At 54.0% G+C, this 16532-nt stretch overlaps 1 protein-coding gene across 1 annotated transcript in view; it reads right to left on the reverse strand.

The window, feature by feature from the left end:
• ATP2A1 (ATPase sarcoplasmic/endoplasmic reticulum Ca2+ transporting 1) overlaps positions 1-15910 on the reverse strand; it is a 29365-nt gene extending 13455 nt beyond the window's left edge. The window contains exons 1-11 of the mRNA XM_030548176.1: positions 15584-15910; positions 13729-13746; positions 13041-13123; positions 6753-6857; positions 6261-6399; positions 4987-5067; positions 4163-4248; positions 2697-2994; positions 2315-2481; positions 2152-2240; positions 469-571 (exon numbers count right to left, since the gene is read on the reverse strand). Coding sequence (XP_030404036.1) covers positions 469-571; positions 2152-2240; positions 2315-2481; positions 2697-2994; positions 4163-4248; positions 4987-5067; positions 6261-6399; positions 6753-6857; positions 13041-13123; positions 13729-13746; positions 15584-15701 — 1287 coding nt within the window. The 5' untranslated portion in view covers positions 15702-15910. The remainder of the gene's footprint in view (positions 1-468; positions 572-2151; positions 2241-2314; positions 2482-2696; positions 2995-4162; positions 4249-4986; positions 5068-6260; positions 6400-6752; positions 6858-13040; positions 13124-13728; positions 13747-15583) is intronic.
• Between the last annotated feature and the right edge of the window lie 622 nt (positions 15911-16532).

Here is a 16532-nt window from a genome sequence, read left to right on the forward strand (position 1 = left end):
CCCTGAGCCCAGTGCCCCACAAGCCCAAAACCCCAGGGGGTCGCCTGGGCTGCCTACCTCTAAATCTGGCCCTGGGTCCAGGTAGGAGTGAGAAGGATGAGGGGTGAGGTTGACCCAAGAGGGGGAAAGCCAAGGTGATCCAGGTGGGATAGAGAATGCGGGGTGCAGGGTGACCTGAGGGGTGCAGTGACCAGGGCAGGTCAGGAATGGGGGATGCAGGGTGACCCAGGCAGAGTGGAGAATGGGGGATGCAGGGTCACACAGGTGTGATGGAGAATGGGGGTTGCAGGGTGACCTAGTGGGTGCAGGGTGATTCAGGCAGGGCAGGGAATGGAAGAATGCAAGGTGATCTGGGTGGGGGGGTGTAGGGTGACCGAGGCAAGGTGGGGAATGGGGACTTGAGGGTGATCCAGGCAGGTTGGGGAATGGGGGGTGTAGTGCGGTCCAGGCAGGATGCGGGGCATTCACCTCATTGTAATCCAGGGAGGAATCATTGCAGAGGGCACAGATAGTGGCCAGTTCAACCAGCCCATCGTACTGCCCAGCCTTCACATGCTTGTCATTCTTCAGCCTGCAGAGACACAGGGAAGGGGAGTGAGGGGGAGATGAGATGTGGGGAAGAAAGGGTGGTGCACAGAGATGGGGAGGGGGAGGCAGGGACACACAGAGATGAGGGAGAGAGGGGACACCAGCTGGCAGCAACCGAGGAACGATGACAAGTTTTCACAGCGGGATTGTCAAAGGCAGAGTGGAGTCATGGGGATGCTGGGAGTGTGGGGGTTGCACGGTGGCTGAGGATACTGGGGGTCAGAGTCATGAGAGATGCTAGAGTTAGGGATGTCGGGGTCATGGGCGATGCTGGGACTGGGAGTGTCAAGGTTTGACACCCTGTACCCCCATGTTCAACACTTTTATATGGTTATGATATATTTAGTACAAAGTATACCTTGTGAGGTATCATTTGAAAACTCATAATCTACTGAACACCATTGTCCTGTTAAAATGTATGTAAAAGCACTCCATGTAAAATGACGAGATTGTACTATATGTGTGTTGCTAAAATATGCTGCAATTCTGGAGAACACCCACAGACTAGCTCCCCAGAAAAACAAAAACAAAAAGAATGAGCACAAGTGCTAGAGAGCCATTACCTGTTTAATTTGGCAAAAGAATTTACAATTCATATGAAGGACAGTTTGCAGACTACATATGCAATGGAACTGCCTAACCCCATGACTCAGCAAGGATTTTTCCAGCACAAGGGGTTGGGTATAAGAATACAGAACACACAAATTACTACTCCCCTCCATCTCCACTCACAGCTATAAGATTGCTTGAAAGAAAATAGGAGAACTGGCTGGGGCTGCGGGGGGGGGTCCTGACTGGGAGGCTTTCCAGTTAGCATGGTCTGCTGGAAGTTTTTGGGTGAGAGAAACCTTTTTGGTTTAAACTATTAGCCTGGGTAAAATTTAGGATATAGTTGTGTATTTATCTTGTATTTCTTCTGTAACCTATTCTGACCTTTGTGCCTTAACACTTATAATCACTTAAACTCTCTCGTTCTCTGGTTAATAAACTGGTTTTATTATTCTGTCTAAACCAGTTGAAGTGTTTGGGGAATCTCTAGTCAAGTTAACAAAAGCTGGTGCACAATCATTCCTTTTGATGGAACAATGGACTGTTCATGAGTGTACACTGTTCAGGGCTGGGGTCTGGGTGTAATGTGCACATTTCTGGGGTGTAAGGCTGGGGCTAAGGATTTGCAGGTCGTAGTTCAGGAGTAATTGGGAGCACATTCACGTAACTTTGCTGGGAGTGACTGTATATGCTCATGGCTGCGTGTGCGCAGAGCCTAGAGAGGCTGCTTGTCACTAGCAAGACTGTGTAAGAGGCACCGTGGGCTGGAGAGTTAAGGAGACACAAAAGTTTAGTGGTTCAGGTTGTACCCTAGGGTGTGTCACATAGGGGTCAAGGGAATGTCAGGAGTTATGGGGCATGCTGGAGTTGGGGTACGTCAGGAGCCATGGTGGATGTTGGGGTCAGGAGAATGCTGGGGGTCTGGAGATGCTGGTGATGGCAGGGACCATGGGGATGCTGAGGTTGGGAGTGTCAGGGAACGTGGGATGTCGGGGGATATTGGGGATCACTCACACTTCTCCCTCAGGGGCATAGGTGGAGCCGGTGATGCTGAACTCATTCAGGGAACAGACATCTCCCTCCACCTTCTCAATGACAAACATCTGCCAAGAGACAGAGAGAGACAGGTCAGGGCGGGCAGCCCAAGGGGCTGTCCAGGGAGGGAGGCGCCCCTTACCTTGCACACGGACATCTGGTTGGTGGTGAGGGTGCCGGTCTTGTCAGAGCAGATGACTGAGGTGCAGCCCAGCGTCTCCACAGACGGCAGGCTCCGGACAATGGCGTTCTTCTTGGCCATGCGGCGGGTGCCCAGGGCCAGGCAGGTGGTGATGACGGCAGGGAGACCTGCAGGGGAGGGGAACAGAGGTTAACGCCCAGCGTGTTACCATGGAGTCACTGCCAGCGCCTGCTTTGGACTGGGAAGTTGGCAGGGCCCGGGACATCTGGAATCTGTTCACCTCCAGAGGGCTGCAGCAAGGGCCGCTGGGTCTCAGAAGGAGCCTGGACACACAGCCCCTGGAATGGTTCCGACGCCAGGCCCCACAGCCGCACAGACTGACCTTCAGGAATGGCGGCCACAGCCAGGGCCACGGCAATCTTGAAGTAGTAGATGGCACCACGGATCCAGGAGCCACCGTGGACGGGGTCGTTGAAGTGGCCAATATTGATGAGCCAGACAGCCACGCAGATGAGTGAGATGACCTTGGAGAGCTGCTCCCCGAACTCATCCAGCTTCTGCTGCAGCGGTGTCTTCTCTTGCTCTGTGGCTGCCATTTCATCCCGGATCTTCCCGATCTCGGTGCCCACTCCTGTGGCAATGACGATGCCCACAGCCTTGCCAGCTGCCACATTGGTGCCCTGCAGGGGGAGGCAGCAAGGGGTGTTGGCAGAGGAGGAGAAGCAGTGGTACCAACAGGGGGTGTGCATGGAGACCCCGTGGAGCCCAGGACAGGGGACCGGGGCAAAGCTCTGTCTGGTCTGCAGGGCTGGGGGCAGTGGTGTCCCCCAGGGGCAGGTCTCTAGTCTGGGGGTGACCCTGGGCTGTAGCTTTTGGTTGTGGAGGTGCAGGGTGGAGGTGACCGTGGGGGTAGCTCTCTGGCTGGGTGCAGGGTGAGGATGACCTGGGGGTAGCTCTCTGGCTGGATGCAGGGTGGGGGTGACTCCAGTTGGGGTGCAGGGTGGGGATAACATGAAGCAGGAGCTTTTCTTAATGGTTTTCATAAACACTGTGAGTGCCTCAGTTTCCCTGCATGCTGTGTGTGTAACAGGGGCGTGGGTGAGGGGGTTTGTTGTTGCAGGAGACCAGGTGTGACCTTGCCTAGCAGCCTGGACCCCAGACAATGGCCTGGAGCTTGGTTACCCTAGCAACTGGTGACTGTGAACCAGCCCCCAAGCTTGGAAATCAGGCAGTTCAGGCTACTGGGAGGACAATGGGCTGCGGAAAGAGGACCCCGGTGACCTGACCAGCTGGTTCCAGCCAGAGGGGACCGAACACGAAGGACAAGGAGGGGCTGAGGGGGGAGGCTGGAAGAAGGGGGCTGCTGGACTTGGGAGAGAGAGAACAGCCAGAGTCCACCTGGATAGGGACAGACCCAGCTGGGCCCTGAGAAGTGCCTGGGCTAGGTTCAGATGCTCAATAAATCTCCTGTGTGACACTAGCTGAGAGTCGCTGCAAGCTACAGATTGGGGGGCATTGCTCCCTCTGGGAATGGAGGCCTTGGGGGTCCAGGGAGAGGGGACTCCCTGAGGGGGCCCAATGGCAGAGACAGTGGTGCTGAAGGCTCAGAAAGGTAAGGTTCCAGGAGATGCTGGAGCCCAGAGCTTAACACCTGAGACAGAGTGGAGCCCCGAGAAGGACTGTCACACTGAAGGGGTGTCCTTCCAGGGGCCCTACGGAACCAAGAGAGCACAGGGCCTGGGAGTCCACGTCAGAGGGTGATCTGGGGGGCAACTCTCTGGCTGGGAGGGCAGAGGGGCAGCCCTCAGCATGGGGGGAGTGATATTCAAGCCCTTGGGCAACATTCACCGAGAAGAGCATGTTCTTCTTGTCCTGGTTGACAGCGCGAGGGTCCGGGACAGGGTCCGTGTGCTTGATAACAGAGACAGACTCACCTGGCAGGAGGAGCAGAGAGGGCTGAGCACACGGTACGAGGGCACCAGGAGTCCTGCCAGACAGACACCCAGACATCCCCACCACATGGACAGATGGGCAAACAGGCCCAGATACATGGACACACAGGGAGCAGAACAGGAACCTAGAGATGGCCTCCTCCCTCCACCCCAGTGAGACTCACTCACCCACCGACCGACACACAGACACAGTCAGAAAGGCAAAGTCACCCAGAGAAACACCCCTACCCACACACAGTGACACATACACAAACATCTCCCAAAAAAGCCTGTGGCACCTGATAGACTAACAGACATTTTGGACCATGAGCTTTCGTGGGTGAATACAAAAGTGAATATGAAAGGTCTGACGAAGTGGGTATTCACCCACAAAAGCTCATGCTCCAAAACGTCTGTTAGTCTATAAGGTGCCACAGGATTCTTTGCTGCTTTTACAGATCCAGACTAACACGGCTACCCCTCTGATACTAAACATCTCCCAGACACCCCCCAACGTACACACCCCCCAGACACACACACACTAGCTGCAGTGGCTACAGACTCACGATCACAAGCTTGTATTTCTCATGGCTGCCTCGCAGTTCTGTCCCTTCCAGTTCAGTTTTGCTGCTCTTAGGCCCCCAGCCCAGTTCTTTCCCACCCAGTCCAGCCCCCACCCCAGTTCTTTTCCTCTCAGCCCAGCTCCCCAAGCTGGTTCTGCCCCCCCGCCAGGCCCTGTACCTGTCAGAATGGACTGGTCCACACGCAGGGTGGTGGATTTGATGGAGATGATCCGGATGTCAGCTGGCACCTTGTCACCCACTGCAGGGAGAGGCACAGGACACGCTGTGATGGATGGATGGGGGGAACGGGTGTCCCCACTACCAGAGTCTGGAGGGCAGACCCTGCACCCCACCCCCTCTCAGCAAGGCTGCAGGGGATGCTCAGGGCAAAAGGGTGAGGGGGCTGTGTGACTTTGGGATGAGCGTGTTGGAGCAGCAGCTCGGGGGACATGGCCCCTGGGTGTCAGCAACACACAACACCGGGCGAATGCATGGCGGGAGGAAGCCAGACAGCCAGGAGAGGAAATGCTGGATCTTCTCTACCTGTCCACGCCGGGGCACCAGTCCCTCTATTCCAGCTGGGGATCAGGCCCCCCGGCAGTGTAACCCTAGCTGCTCCCCTGTGCTGGGACCCTTCCTGTCAGCTCAGTAAGTGTCTCCCTCCTCCCCCTCCCCGGCGGTGCCCTCTATGTCCTGCCGGCCCTGTCCTCATAAACCTGGCTCATCACATTCCTGCTGTTCTGGCCGCTTGGCACTGCCATAGAAGGAGCGCCCGGCACCCCAGCCCCCACCCTTTGCCCAGGGGGCTCTCAAGGAGATGGCGAGGTCAGGGCTCCCGGCTGGCTGGCTGGCACGGCTGGGGGGCACTGAGAAGGGGGATATAAGGTCATCCCCCCAGCCTGCAGGGAGGGGCAGAGACGGGGTTGGTGTAGGGGATACAGGGTCTCTCCCTCTAGGCTGGGGGGGCAGTGGCATGATAGAAGTATTGGCTACAGCCCAGGTCCAGGAACACCTGTCACTGAACAAGTGCAGTGCAAAGGGGATTCCACAGGGCTCCACTTTCAGCCGGGGCCAGGGACTGTCTGTTCCCAGACACCCGCCTCCCAGCACATGGAGAATGAGGCTGCATCTGCCCTACAAGCTAGGGTCAGGGCAGGCCGGGGCCAGGCAGTAAACAAGGCCAAGAGCTGCTGGGAGGCCCTGCTTAGCCAGCCCCCACAGCCCCTGACACCCTCGCAGAGGGGAAGGGTGAGGAGCGTTGGCGATCCTCCAAGGGCATTGTGGGTAATCATGGCATCAGCATGATTGAGATGTCACCTCTGATCCTTCAACCCTCAGCACACAGGATGTGTTTAACCATTGCCCTGAGAATGCCCCCTGCCCTTTGCCTGATGGTGCCTTCAGCACCCTGAACCCCAGGTGAACCCCATGTGCTCACGGCCACACACTCACCAGCCACCTCGGCAATGTCGCCGGGGACCATGTCCCGGGCCTTGATTCTCTGCACAGATTTCCTATCTGCACGGTACACCTTGCCCATCTCGGGTTCATACTCCTTCAGGGCCTCAATGGCGTTTTCAGCGTTCCTCTCCTGCCAGGGCAGCACAAACAGTCACACCCACCTGCCCACAGCCCCCCAGGTGCTGGGTGTTCTGAGACCAGCACTGAGATATAGGTTGGGATGCAGGGGGCTGTTTATACAGCGATCCATCGCTTGGTGTTGAGGTGTGGCCACCTCTGGGGTAGGGCACTGGGGCTGTTTACACAGAGGCCCATGGCCAGTGCCAAGACGCAGCCCCTTTCTAGGATGAGACACTGACATCAGCAACCCTTCTAAGTCGCCTGCCCTATCTCCTGGGTCACTTCAGCACTCTCCCATCCAGGTACTGGTCTGTCCTGACCCTGCTTAGCATATAGAGGGGGTTGTCACTGGCCCTTGGTTACCTGCCAGACTCCTACAATGGCATTGGCGATGAGGATCAGCAAAATGACGAATGGCTCCACAAATGCAGTGACTGTCTCCTCACCTTCCTCAAACCAGGCCAGCACCTATGAGAGGCAGGGCCACAGCTAGGGTTACGCCTGTGTGAGCTACAGCACAGCACAAGTCACCCTTCCCACCCCATGGCCAGGGAGTTACAGCTCTCCATTGCCCTCCTCCACAGAGCTACACTCTCCCTTACACTCCCCACACACCCTTGAATGCTACACCCCTTCCACCCACAGCCATAGCCCCAAAGCTTCACCATCACCCTCCCTCCCCCTAGAAGTCTACACCCCCCATCCACATGGCCAGAAAGCTACACTTCTTACTTCCTCTCCCCCTCCACAGAGCCACACCCGTCTCACCCACATGGCCAGAGAGATACATCACCCCCTTGCATTATATGCTTCCACATGCATATACAGAATTACACTCACACAGTACTGTACCCCTCCCCTGTCCTCCACAGAACTATGCCCACTTAGACACACAGCCAGAGCGCTACACCCTTCACATCACATAGCAAAAGTGCCACACCCCTCCACAACTCTATACCCTCCCCCAGACACACAGACAGTTCTGCACCTTCTCTGTCTCTCACACCACACACACATAGTGCTACACCTCTCTCCTTCCCCCACCTAGCTGCACACCTCTCACAGCTGCTCAGAGCGCTACAGCTTCTCAGACACACAGCCAGAGCACTACACCCCCCCTACTCCCCAAGAACTACATGTCTTTCTCACATACATCCCACACAGAACTCCCCACACACACCGTGAACACTACACCCCAGCCGATGCACTCGGAGCATTATAGTCCTTCCCATTTGCACACACAGTGCACAACACCCTGCCTCATACTCCCTCACGTAGCTATCTAGCTCCCAACACTCATTACTCTCTCCGGTATTTCTATTATAATGGAGTCTTGTCCCAGGTGCTACACAGACCTCAGCTGAGATCAGGAGTCCCCTTAAGCCAGGAGTTTTCAAACTGGGGGTTGGGACCCCTTGGGCGGGGGTCATGGGGTTATTACATAGGGGGTCATGAGCTGTCAGCTTCCACCCCAAATCCCACTTTGCCTCCAGAATTTATAATGGTGTTAAATATATAAAAAATGTTTTAAATTTATTGGGGGGGGGTCGCACTTAGAGGCTTGTGATGTGAAAGGGGTCACCAGTACAAAAGTTTGAGAACCACTTCCTTAAGCCAAGTGCTACACAGACCTTGCCTAGGATCCGGGAGCATATGGGGGTGGATGGATGGATGGATGGATAGCTAGATATATAGCTAGATAGCAGTAAGGATACTACCAACCACCTAACCCAGATGGTGACTTTGAAATGCTCAGGGATATTAGAGAGGCTATACAAATAAAAAACTCAATAACAATGTGAGATTTCAACTACCCCTATACTGGGTAAGTGTCACCTCAGGACAGGATGCAGAGATACAGTTTCTTGACACCTTAAATGCTTGATTCTTAGAGCAGCTGGTCCTGGAACCCACCAGAGGAGAGGCAATTCTTTATTTAGTCCTAAGTGGAGCACAGGATCAGGTCCAAGAGGTGAATGTAGCTGGACCGTTTGGTAATAATGACCATAATATAAAGAAATTTAACATCCCTGTGGCAGGGAAAACACCACAACAACCCAACCCAGTAGCATTTAATTTCAGAAAGGGCAGCTACACAAAAAAGAGGATGTTAGTTAAACAGAAATTAAAAGGTTCGGTGCCAAAAGTAAGATCTCTACAACCTGCATGGAAACTTTTTAAAGACACCATAATAGAGGCTCAACTTAAATGTATAACCCAAATTAAAAAACATAGTAAAAGAACCCCAAAAGAGCCATCGTGGCTAAACAACAAAATAAAAGAAGCAGTGAGAGACAAAAAGGCATCCTTTAAAAAGTGGAAGTTAAATCCTACTGAGGAAAATAGAAAAGAGCATGAACTCTGGCAAATGAATTGTAAAAATATAGTTAGGAAGGCCAAAAAAGAATTTGAAGAACAGCTAGCCAAAGATTCAAAACATAATAGCAAAAACATTTTTAAGTACATCAGAAGCAGGAAGCCTGCTCAACAACCAGTGGGTCCACAGGATAATCAAGATGCTAAAGGAGCACTCAAGGACGATAAGGACATTGCGGAGAAACTAAATGAATTCTTTGCATCGGTCTTCACGATTGAGGATCTGAAGGAGATTCCTAAACCTCAGCCATTCTTTTTAAGTGACATATCTGAGGAACCATCCCAGATTGAGATGTCATTAGAGGAAGTTTTGGAACAAATGGATAAACTAAACAGTAATAAGTCACCAGGACCAGATGGTATTCACCCAAGAGTTCTGACGGAACTCAAATGAGAAATTGGAGAACTACTAACTGATTTGTAACCTCTGATCAGCTTCTGTACCAAATGACTGGAGGATAGCTAATGAGACGCCAATTTTTAAAAAGGGCTCCAGAGGAGACCCTGGCAATCACAGGCTGGTAAGTCTGTCTTCAGTACTGGACAAACTGATTGAAACTGTAGTAAAGAACAAAATTGTCAGACACACAGATGAACATAATTTGTTGGGGAAGAGCCAACATGGTTTTTGTAAGGGGAAATCATGCCTCACCAATCTACTGGAATTCTTTGAGGTGGTCAACAGGCATGCAGATAAGGGGGATCCAGTGGATATACTGTACTTAGATTTTCAGAAAGCCTTTGACAAGGTCCCTAACCAAAGGCTCTTAAGTAAGCTGTCATGGGAAGGTTCTCTCATGGATCAGTAACTGGTTGAAAGATAGGAAACAAAGGGTAGGAATAAATGATCAGTTCTCAGAATGGAGAGAGGTAAATAGTGGTGTCCCCCACGGGTCTGTACTTGGACCAGTCCTATTTAACATATTCATAAACGATCTGGAAAAAGGGGTAAATAACGTGGTGGCAAAATTGGAAGATGATACAAAATGACTCAAGATAGTTAAGTCCCAGGCAGACTGCGAAGAGCTACAAAAGGATCTCACAAAACTGGGTGACTGGGCAACAAAATGGCAGATGAAATTCAGTGTTGATAAATGCAAAGTAATGCACATTGGAAAACATAATCCCAACTATACATATAAAATGATGGGGTCTAAATTAACTGTTACCACTCAAGAAGGAGATCTTGGAGTCATCGTGGATGGTTCTCTGAAAACATCCACTCAATGTACAGCAGTAGTCAAAAAAAGTGAACGGAATGTTGGGAATCATTAAGAAAGGGATAGCTAATAGGACAGAAAATATATTGCCTCTATATAAATCCATTGTACGCCCACATCTTGAATACTGAATGCAGATGTGGTCGCCGCATCTCAAAAAAGATATTTTGGAATTGGAAAAGGTTCAGAAAAGGGCAACAAAAATGGTTAGGGGTATGGAACAGCTTCAGTGTAAGGAGAGATTAATAGTATTGGGACTTTTCAGCTTGGAAAAGAGACGACTAAGGGGGGATAGGATAGAGGTCTATAAATTCATGACTGTTGTAGATGAAGTAGATAAGAAAGTGTTATTTACTCCTCATAACACAAGAACTAGGGGTCACCCAATGGAATTAATAGGCAGCAGGTTTAAAACAACAACAAAAAAATATTACTTCATGCAACACACAGTCAGTCTGTGGGACTCTTTGCCAGAGGATGCTGTAAAGGCCAAGACCATAACAGTGTTCAAAAAAGAACTAGATAAGTTCATGGAGGATAGGTCCATCAATGGCTATTAGCCAGGATGAGGAGGGATGGCGTCCCTAGCCTCTCTTTGCCAGAAGCTGGGAATGGGTGACAGGGAATGGATCACTTGATAATTCCCCATTCTGTTCATCCTTCACTGTTGGAAGATAGGATATTGGGTTAAATGAACCTTTGTTCTGACCCAGTATGGCCATTCTTATAAGATAGATAGATAGATAGATAGATAGATATATAGATAGATAGATAGATAGATAGATAGATAGATATATAGATATATAGATAGATTGGGTATATGACAAGATCCCTGGGGTGCAACATGGCACTGTGGAACTGCTGTGTCCCCTTAACTCACTAAGATGAGTTGTCTTTCACAATGCCTCACTGGTGACAAGCAGCAAACCCCTCCTAGTGCTGTTTCCACTCAGTACAACCACATGTGGAGCCCCACAGCCAGCTAGATTGCATGAATGCTCCCAGAGTCATTCACAAATCACACAGACCAAGGCAACCACCAAATCCCCCCAGCTCCCAGCCTTGTACCACTGGAATAAACCATCTTGCACCACTCAAGATCTTTTCTTGAGCAATGCAAGTTTATTTATTGTTTCACCACTTCCTCAATGGAAAGTGGGCATACACCAGCCTTTGTGACCTGGGCAGGTTTACCGAACACTTCAGTCAAACTCACTGGTAAGGAAAAACATTAGAGGAAGTTTATTGATTACAAAAGATGGATTTTAAGTGATTATAGGTGATAGGCAAAAAGTCAGAGTGGTTACCCCTCCCTCCATCTATCTGTCTATCTCCATACACACGCATCAATCTATCTTATCCCAAAATAGCTTCCATTTCTGGCTCATCCCCTCTACCTGGTGGCACAATCAGTTTGGTAAGCGGCAGGTTTACTGTCCCAGGGCTCCTGAGGTGCTGGGGCGTCACCTCCTGCTGCTCTGACTCTGGGGATGGTTGGATTTCACCCACACACTCTGCACAACTAGATGCACAGACACATACCATACCTACAGCAATGCACCCCACCCCTACTGAGCAAAGCACTCCTGCACAGACACACCCTCAGGCATGCACACATGCGCAGCACAATACACACCTCCCCAGACACAGGGGCCAGGCCTCTGACTCACCCCTGCAGCAATGCAGCCACAGGCGTGTGCACATACTTACATAGAAACCCCCCCTCCCCAGTGTCTCCCACTTTTCCACAGATACCAGCTCTCCTCCCCCACCCTCCCCAGTTATACAACAGAGATGCTGCAGCCTTGCCCAGGCTGGGCCCAACTGTGCCCACTCAGGTTTCATCCAAGGCCCAGTGAGATTGAGATCAGTTTACAGGCCTCTTGCATTCATGCAAGGGGACAGGGGGGCCCAGCTGTCACCACACCCCCCCCCCAGTACATATCAAGATCAAGGAGACATGGGAGGAGGGCTGATGGAGCCACATGAGGGGAGAATCACTGGGGGAGAGGGGTTCCTCCTCCCTCCACTGCCTACCCAGGCAAGGTCTCCCATCCTTTAACACCTGCCAGACACAGCCCTGGGCCTCCCTCTTTCCACTCCCTAGCCCTGGCTCCCTCCTTCCACCCACAGCCCTGGCCCAGCTGCCGACACTTGAGATGCTGCCTCTTCGGGAGCCAACACTGAATCCTTCAAGACTGAATTCCGAGCGGGTCTGGGCCAGGCCTCCACACAGAAAGGTCATGGTGAAGGACGATGCAAGATGCTGCCCAGTGCCTGCTCCCCTCCTGGCCTGAGGAGCCCCAGGCCCCTGCACCCCTGCCAGAGACACAGTGTGGGGACTGTACCCCTGGCCCTTGCCAAGGGACACTTGTCCCCCGGCACCTCCCAGTACTTTGCATGTATGAGTGATCCAGACTTCACCCCGCCCCACTCAAAAGGGGGAAACCAAGGCACAGAGAGCCTGTGGCAGGGTCAGGAATAGAATCCAGGAATCCTGACTCCCAGCCCCCCGCCGCTCTAACCACTAGACCCCACTCCCATCCCAGAGCCAGGGATAGAACTCAGGAGTCCCTGCTCCCAAGCTCTACCCCTATGGGTTTCCCAGGACATACCAGCCTCTACACTAAAATTTACTCCTCAGTTCCCATGTTATACATAGAGAGCTCCCTTCCTAGCACTGCCCCTCCCCTAGCCCTCTGGGACCCCTCAGTCACTCATGGAGTTGCAGTGCTCTGGGACTCCCCAGCACCTCCCATTACTTGCGACAAAGATGCAGCCTCTGCCTAGCCGCCTGGGACTAACCAGCTCTCTGGGACCCCCAGCCCCCCCCCCACATTCATGAAGGAGATGCAGCCCCTCCCACACCCTGAGACCCCAGCCCCTCATCACTCACAAAGGAGATGCAGCCCCTCCCACACCCTGAGACCCCAGCCCCCCATCACTCACAAAGGAGATGCAGCCCCTCCCACACCCTGGGACCCCAGCCCCCCATCACTCACAAAGGAGATGCAGCCCCTCCCACACCCTGGGACCCCAGCCCCCCGTGACTCACAAAGGAGATGCAGGCTGCCAGCAGCAGGATTCGCACCAGCAGGTCCTCAAACTGCTCCAGCACCAGTTCCCAGATGGACTTGCCTGGGGAGTGGGGCAGGGTCAGGGAGCAGCAGGGATACCCCCCCAGGGATCCCACCCCTATTTTCCTTGGGTGTGGGGGCACAGGGGGTCTGAGGGAGGAACACCAAGTCACTAGGGTGCCAGCCCTCCAGGACTGTCCTGGAGTCACCAGGAATTAAAGATTCTGTCAGGTGATGGAAGCTCCAGGAACCCATGCAACCAAAACGGGCAGCCCTGCAAGTCCCAGGGGCTGGAGCCAGAATGGAGAATGGGGATCAGAGCTGGGGAGTTGGGTTGTGGGGCAAGGGAGGGCCTTGGGGGCAGTGGGTTGAGGGCGCTGGCCACAGGGGTAAAGCTATAGTGCAATGGAGACACTGGGCTATCAGAGGGGCCGTGGGCCCTGGGAGCAGTGGGTTATGGACAGGGGGCTGGCCACAGGGGTTGGGTTATGGGGTGATAGAGTGCACTGGGCTATTGGAGGGGCCGTGGGGAGTTATGGGGTGGGGGGATTGGCCCCAAGGTTTGAGTTAGAGAGAGGTTGGGGCTGGCCTGAGGATGTGGCCAGCGGTGGCTGCTGTGGGCTCTGGCACTTTGTGGTTTTGGGGCCACCAGTGGCTGGAACTCACCTTCCTCTGCCGGGAGCTCTGCCCATGGAGCCGCCGCAGCCGCAGAAGTAAAGGAAGAGAGGAGAAGAGGCTGGTTAGCACCGTGAGCAGGGAACCCCCAGGGCAGGGTGCATGCTGCACACGGGGAAGACAGGAATGAGCCCCAAATGAGAGGACATGGCACACAAACAGGGCAGATGGATTCATTGGCTTGGGGCACAACATCCCAGCCCAGGGTCGCACAGGGCATGGAACCTTGAGCCCTGGCGCCTTTGGCAGGCTAAGGGGAGAGTGTGTGCGCACGACACACTGAGATACATGCTGGGCTGACAGGAGGAGGAAAAAGGGGGCAGGGCCTCCAAAAATTAATGGGGTGAAATGGGAGTGGGATGGGCCCAGCTGAAATGAGGTACTAGGGCCCTATATTTCCCTAGCTGAGGCTGCACAGACATGCAGAGAATGGGGTGTGCACATGCCGACTGGTGTAAACATGCCCTATAAACATGTCCTCACATACATGAACACACCTGCACACACACATGTAAACACACCCACACCCATGTGAACTCACCTTGATACATACAGGAACGCCCGTACACACCTACACACCCTCACACACACATGTGACCATGCGCTCGCACACATAGATGCAGACAAACATAGTCATTCACACATGACTTCTCACTCACAAACTCTCCTGCAGTGACCTGAGCGGGGCTGAGTATTCCTGGGCTCCTTGGCCTGCTGCTCTGGGACCTGCACCAAGCCCAGAGGGGCTGGGAGTGGCAGGAAGCTGGAGAATATGGGGTTAGGAGAGGCACCACAGGGCGCTTGTGATCATGCCCATCTTCAGTTGCAGTCTGAGCCACCCATCACTTCCACACATGCTGGCCCAGCACAGGACTTTCCTGCCCCACTGGCATTAGGGACTCCCCTTAACCCTGTGCCAGGATAGGAGGCACAGAGTGAAGGATGCCCTCCGCCCCATGCAGCATCTCTGGTGTCCGATCCATTCCAGAGGGAATTACAGGCGGGTTATTCTTAGCCAAGGAGCAGCTGCCTTGTCCCCAGGACAGCCGGGCCTTGCCTGTGTGTGCATCTTTGGCTTCTCTGTGATAGGCTCTGACCTTGTTTCTGATACGCAGCTCCCCAGTCTGCGATACGTGGTCCCCAGGCTCTGATATGCAGCTCCCTGGGCTCTGATACGCGGCTACTCTGGCTGCGATACTTGGCTCCCTGGGCTGCGATAGGTGGCTTCATGGGCTTCACTAGGCGGGTCCCAGGGTTCTGATATGTAGCTCCCCCGGGCTCTGATACGCAGCTGCCCAGGGTTCTGATATGTGGCTTCCCAGGCACCCATATGCGGCTCCCTGGGCTCTCATACACAGCTCCCCAGGCTGTGATATGTGGCTCCCGGGGTCCAATACATGGTCCCCCAGGCTCTGATATGCAGCTCCTTGAGATGCAATACATGGATCTCCAGGCTCCAATATGTGGCTCTGGGAGCCCTGCTGATTCTTGCGCTGACAGCCGGCTCCCTTCATGCTGCTACACCCCTCCCAGGGCCCAGGGGCTGATGCCAGCCTCGCTCAGTGTCTCTCGCTCCATCCCTACCTCTCTGTGTCCAGCCAACCCCATGCACCCTTAGCCACCTGTTCCATTCTCTCCAGCTCTGTCTGCCTGTTTGCCTCCTTTCTCGCTCCTTAGCCCCTGACATTCCCCCTCCCCTGACACAAGCAAACTCTCTGTTCCTCATTCTCCATCATTCTTCCTTGCTCGGTCTCTTTCTCCCTCCACCTCTCTCCGCTGCATCTCTCCCCGCCCCAGTGGCTGGTCCAGCCAGGTGTGTGACAATGAGGGCGCTGCCAGCACTTACCGTTGGGGCCATATTTGTCCAGGTTCTTCTTCACCTGTTCAGGTGTCAGGCCAGAGTTCTCGCTCACCCCAAAGTAGGCCAGACATTCCTCCACGGTCTTTGCGTGGGAGTTCTCCATGGCTGCCCCACAGTGCTGTAAGTCCCGTCCCCTCTGGGCTCGGCCTGTCTCTGCCTCTCACAAGCCCTGGCTGGTCAGTTGGTCTCAAAGCGTCTCCCACCTCGTGTCCCCTGTTGCTCAGCAGACCATGGCCCTCCTCAGCGCCCAGTATCCGACAGGGGAGCCCACGCAACCCGTCCCGGTGTACACACCCTCAGTGGGGACTGGGGCTGTCCCTGGTCCTTATGAGGGAGCCCACGGGGCAGACTCCCGGGCCCTGTCCCTGCCCTCCCATTGGGCAGCTCTCCTGACATCACACAGGCACCAGCACACATATGGCATTCTGCACAGGGAGGTATTTTTGCTGATTTGAGGCAGCAGGAGGGAGGCCGAGAGGTGACTTAGGAGAGAGGCTGAGGCAGCCGCACACCGAGATGTCAATCAACATCCGCCAGCTCCTTGCAAGAAACCTCCCCCACCCCTCATCCTGCTCCTTGGCTTCTTGCGGGTTATTTCTGTCCCTTGGCCATAATGGACATGCGGCTCAGGGCTTGTCTCACTCACATTTCCTTGTCCTCACCCCCTTCCCTCGTCCAGTCCTCCGCTCCTCTGCCTACCCCCCAGCCAGCTGAGCTGCACCCACTGGTCAGATCCCATGTGCCCCCCACCAGCTACCCAGCCAGCTGTGCCCACAATCACTAACCAGCAACCCATCTAGATCGACCCGCCTGAGGGAAGGGTAGGTAGCCCATGGGCTTGGGGGGGCTGTGAGCCAGGGGGATCCCCTCTGTGGGGGAAGGGCCAGCAGCCCCAGGGCTGAGCAGGGGAGCGGGGGAGGCTGTGAGCTGGGGG

This window comes from Gopherus evgoodei, unplaced genomic scaffold (assembly GCF_007399415.2).
Source record: "Gopherus evgoodei ecotype Sinaloan lineage unplaced genomic scaffold, rGopEvg1_v1.p scaffold_87_arrow_ctg1, whole genome shotgun sequence".
Lineage (NCBI taxonomy): Eukaryota > Metazoa > Chordata > Testudines > Testudinidae > Gopherus > Gopherus evgoodei.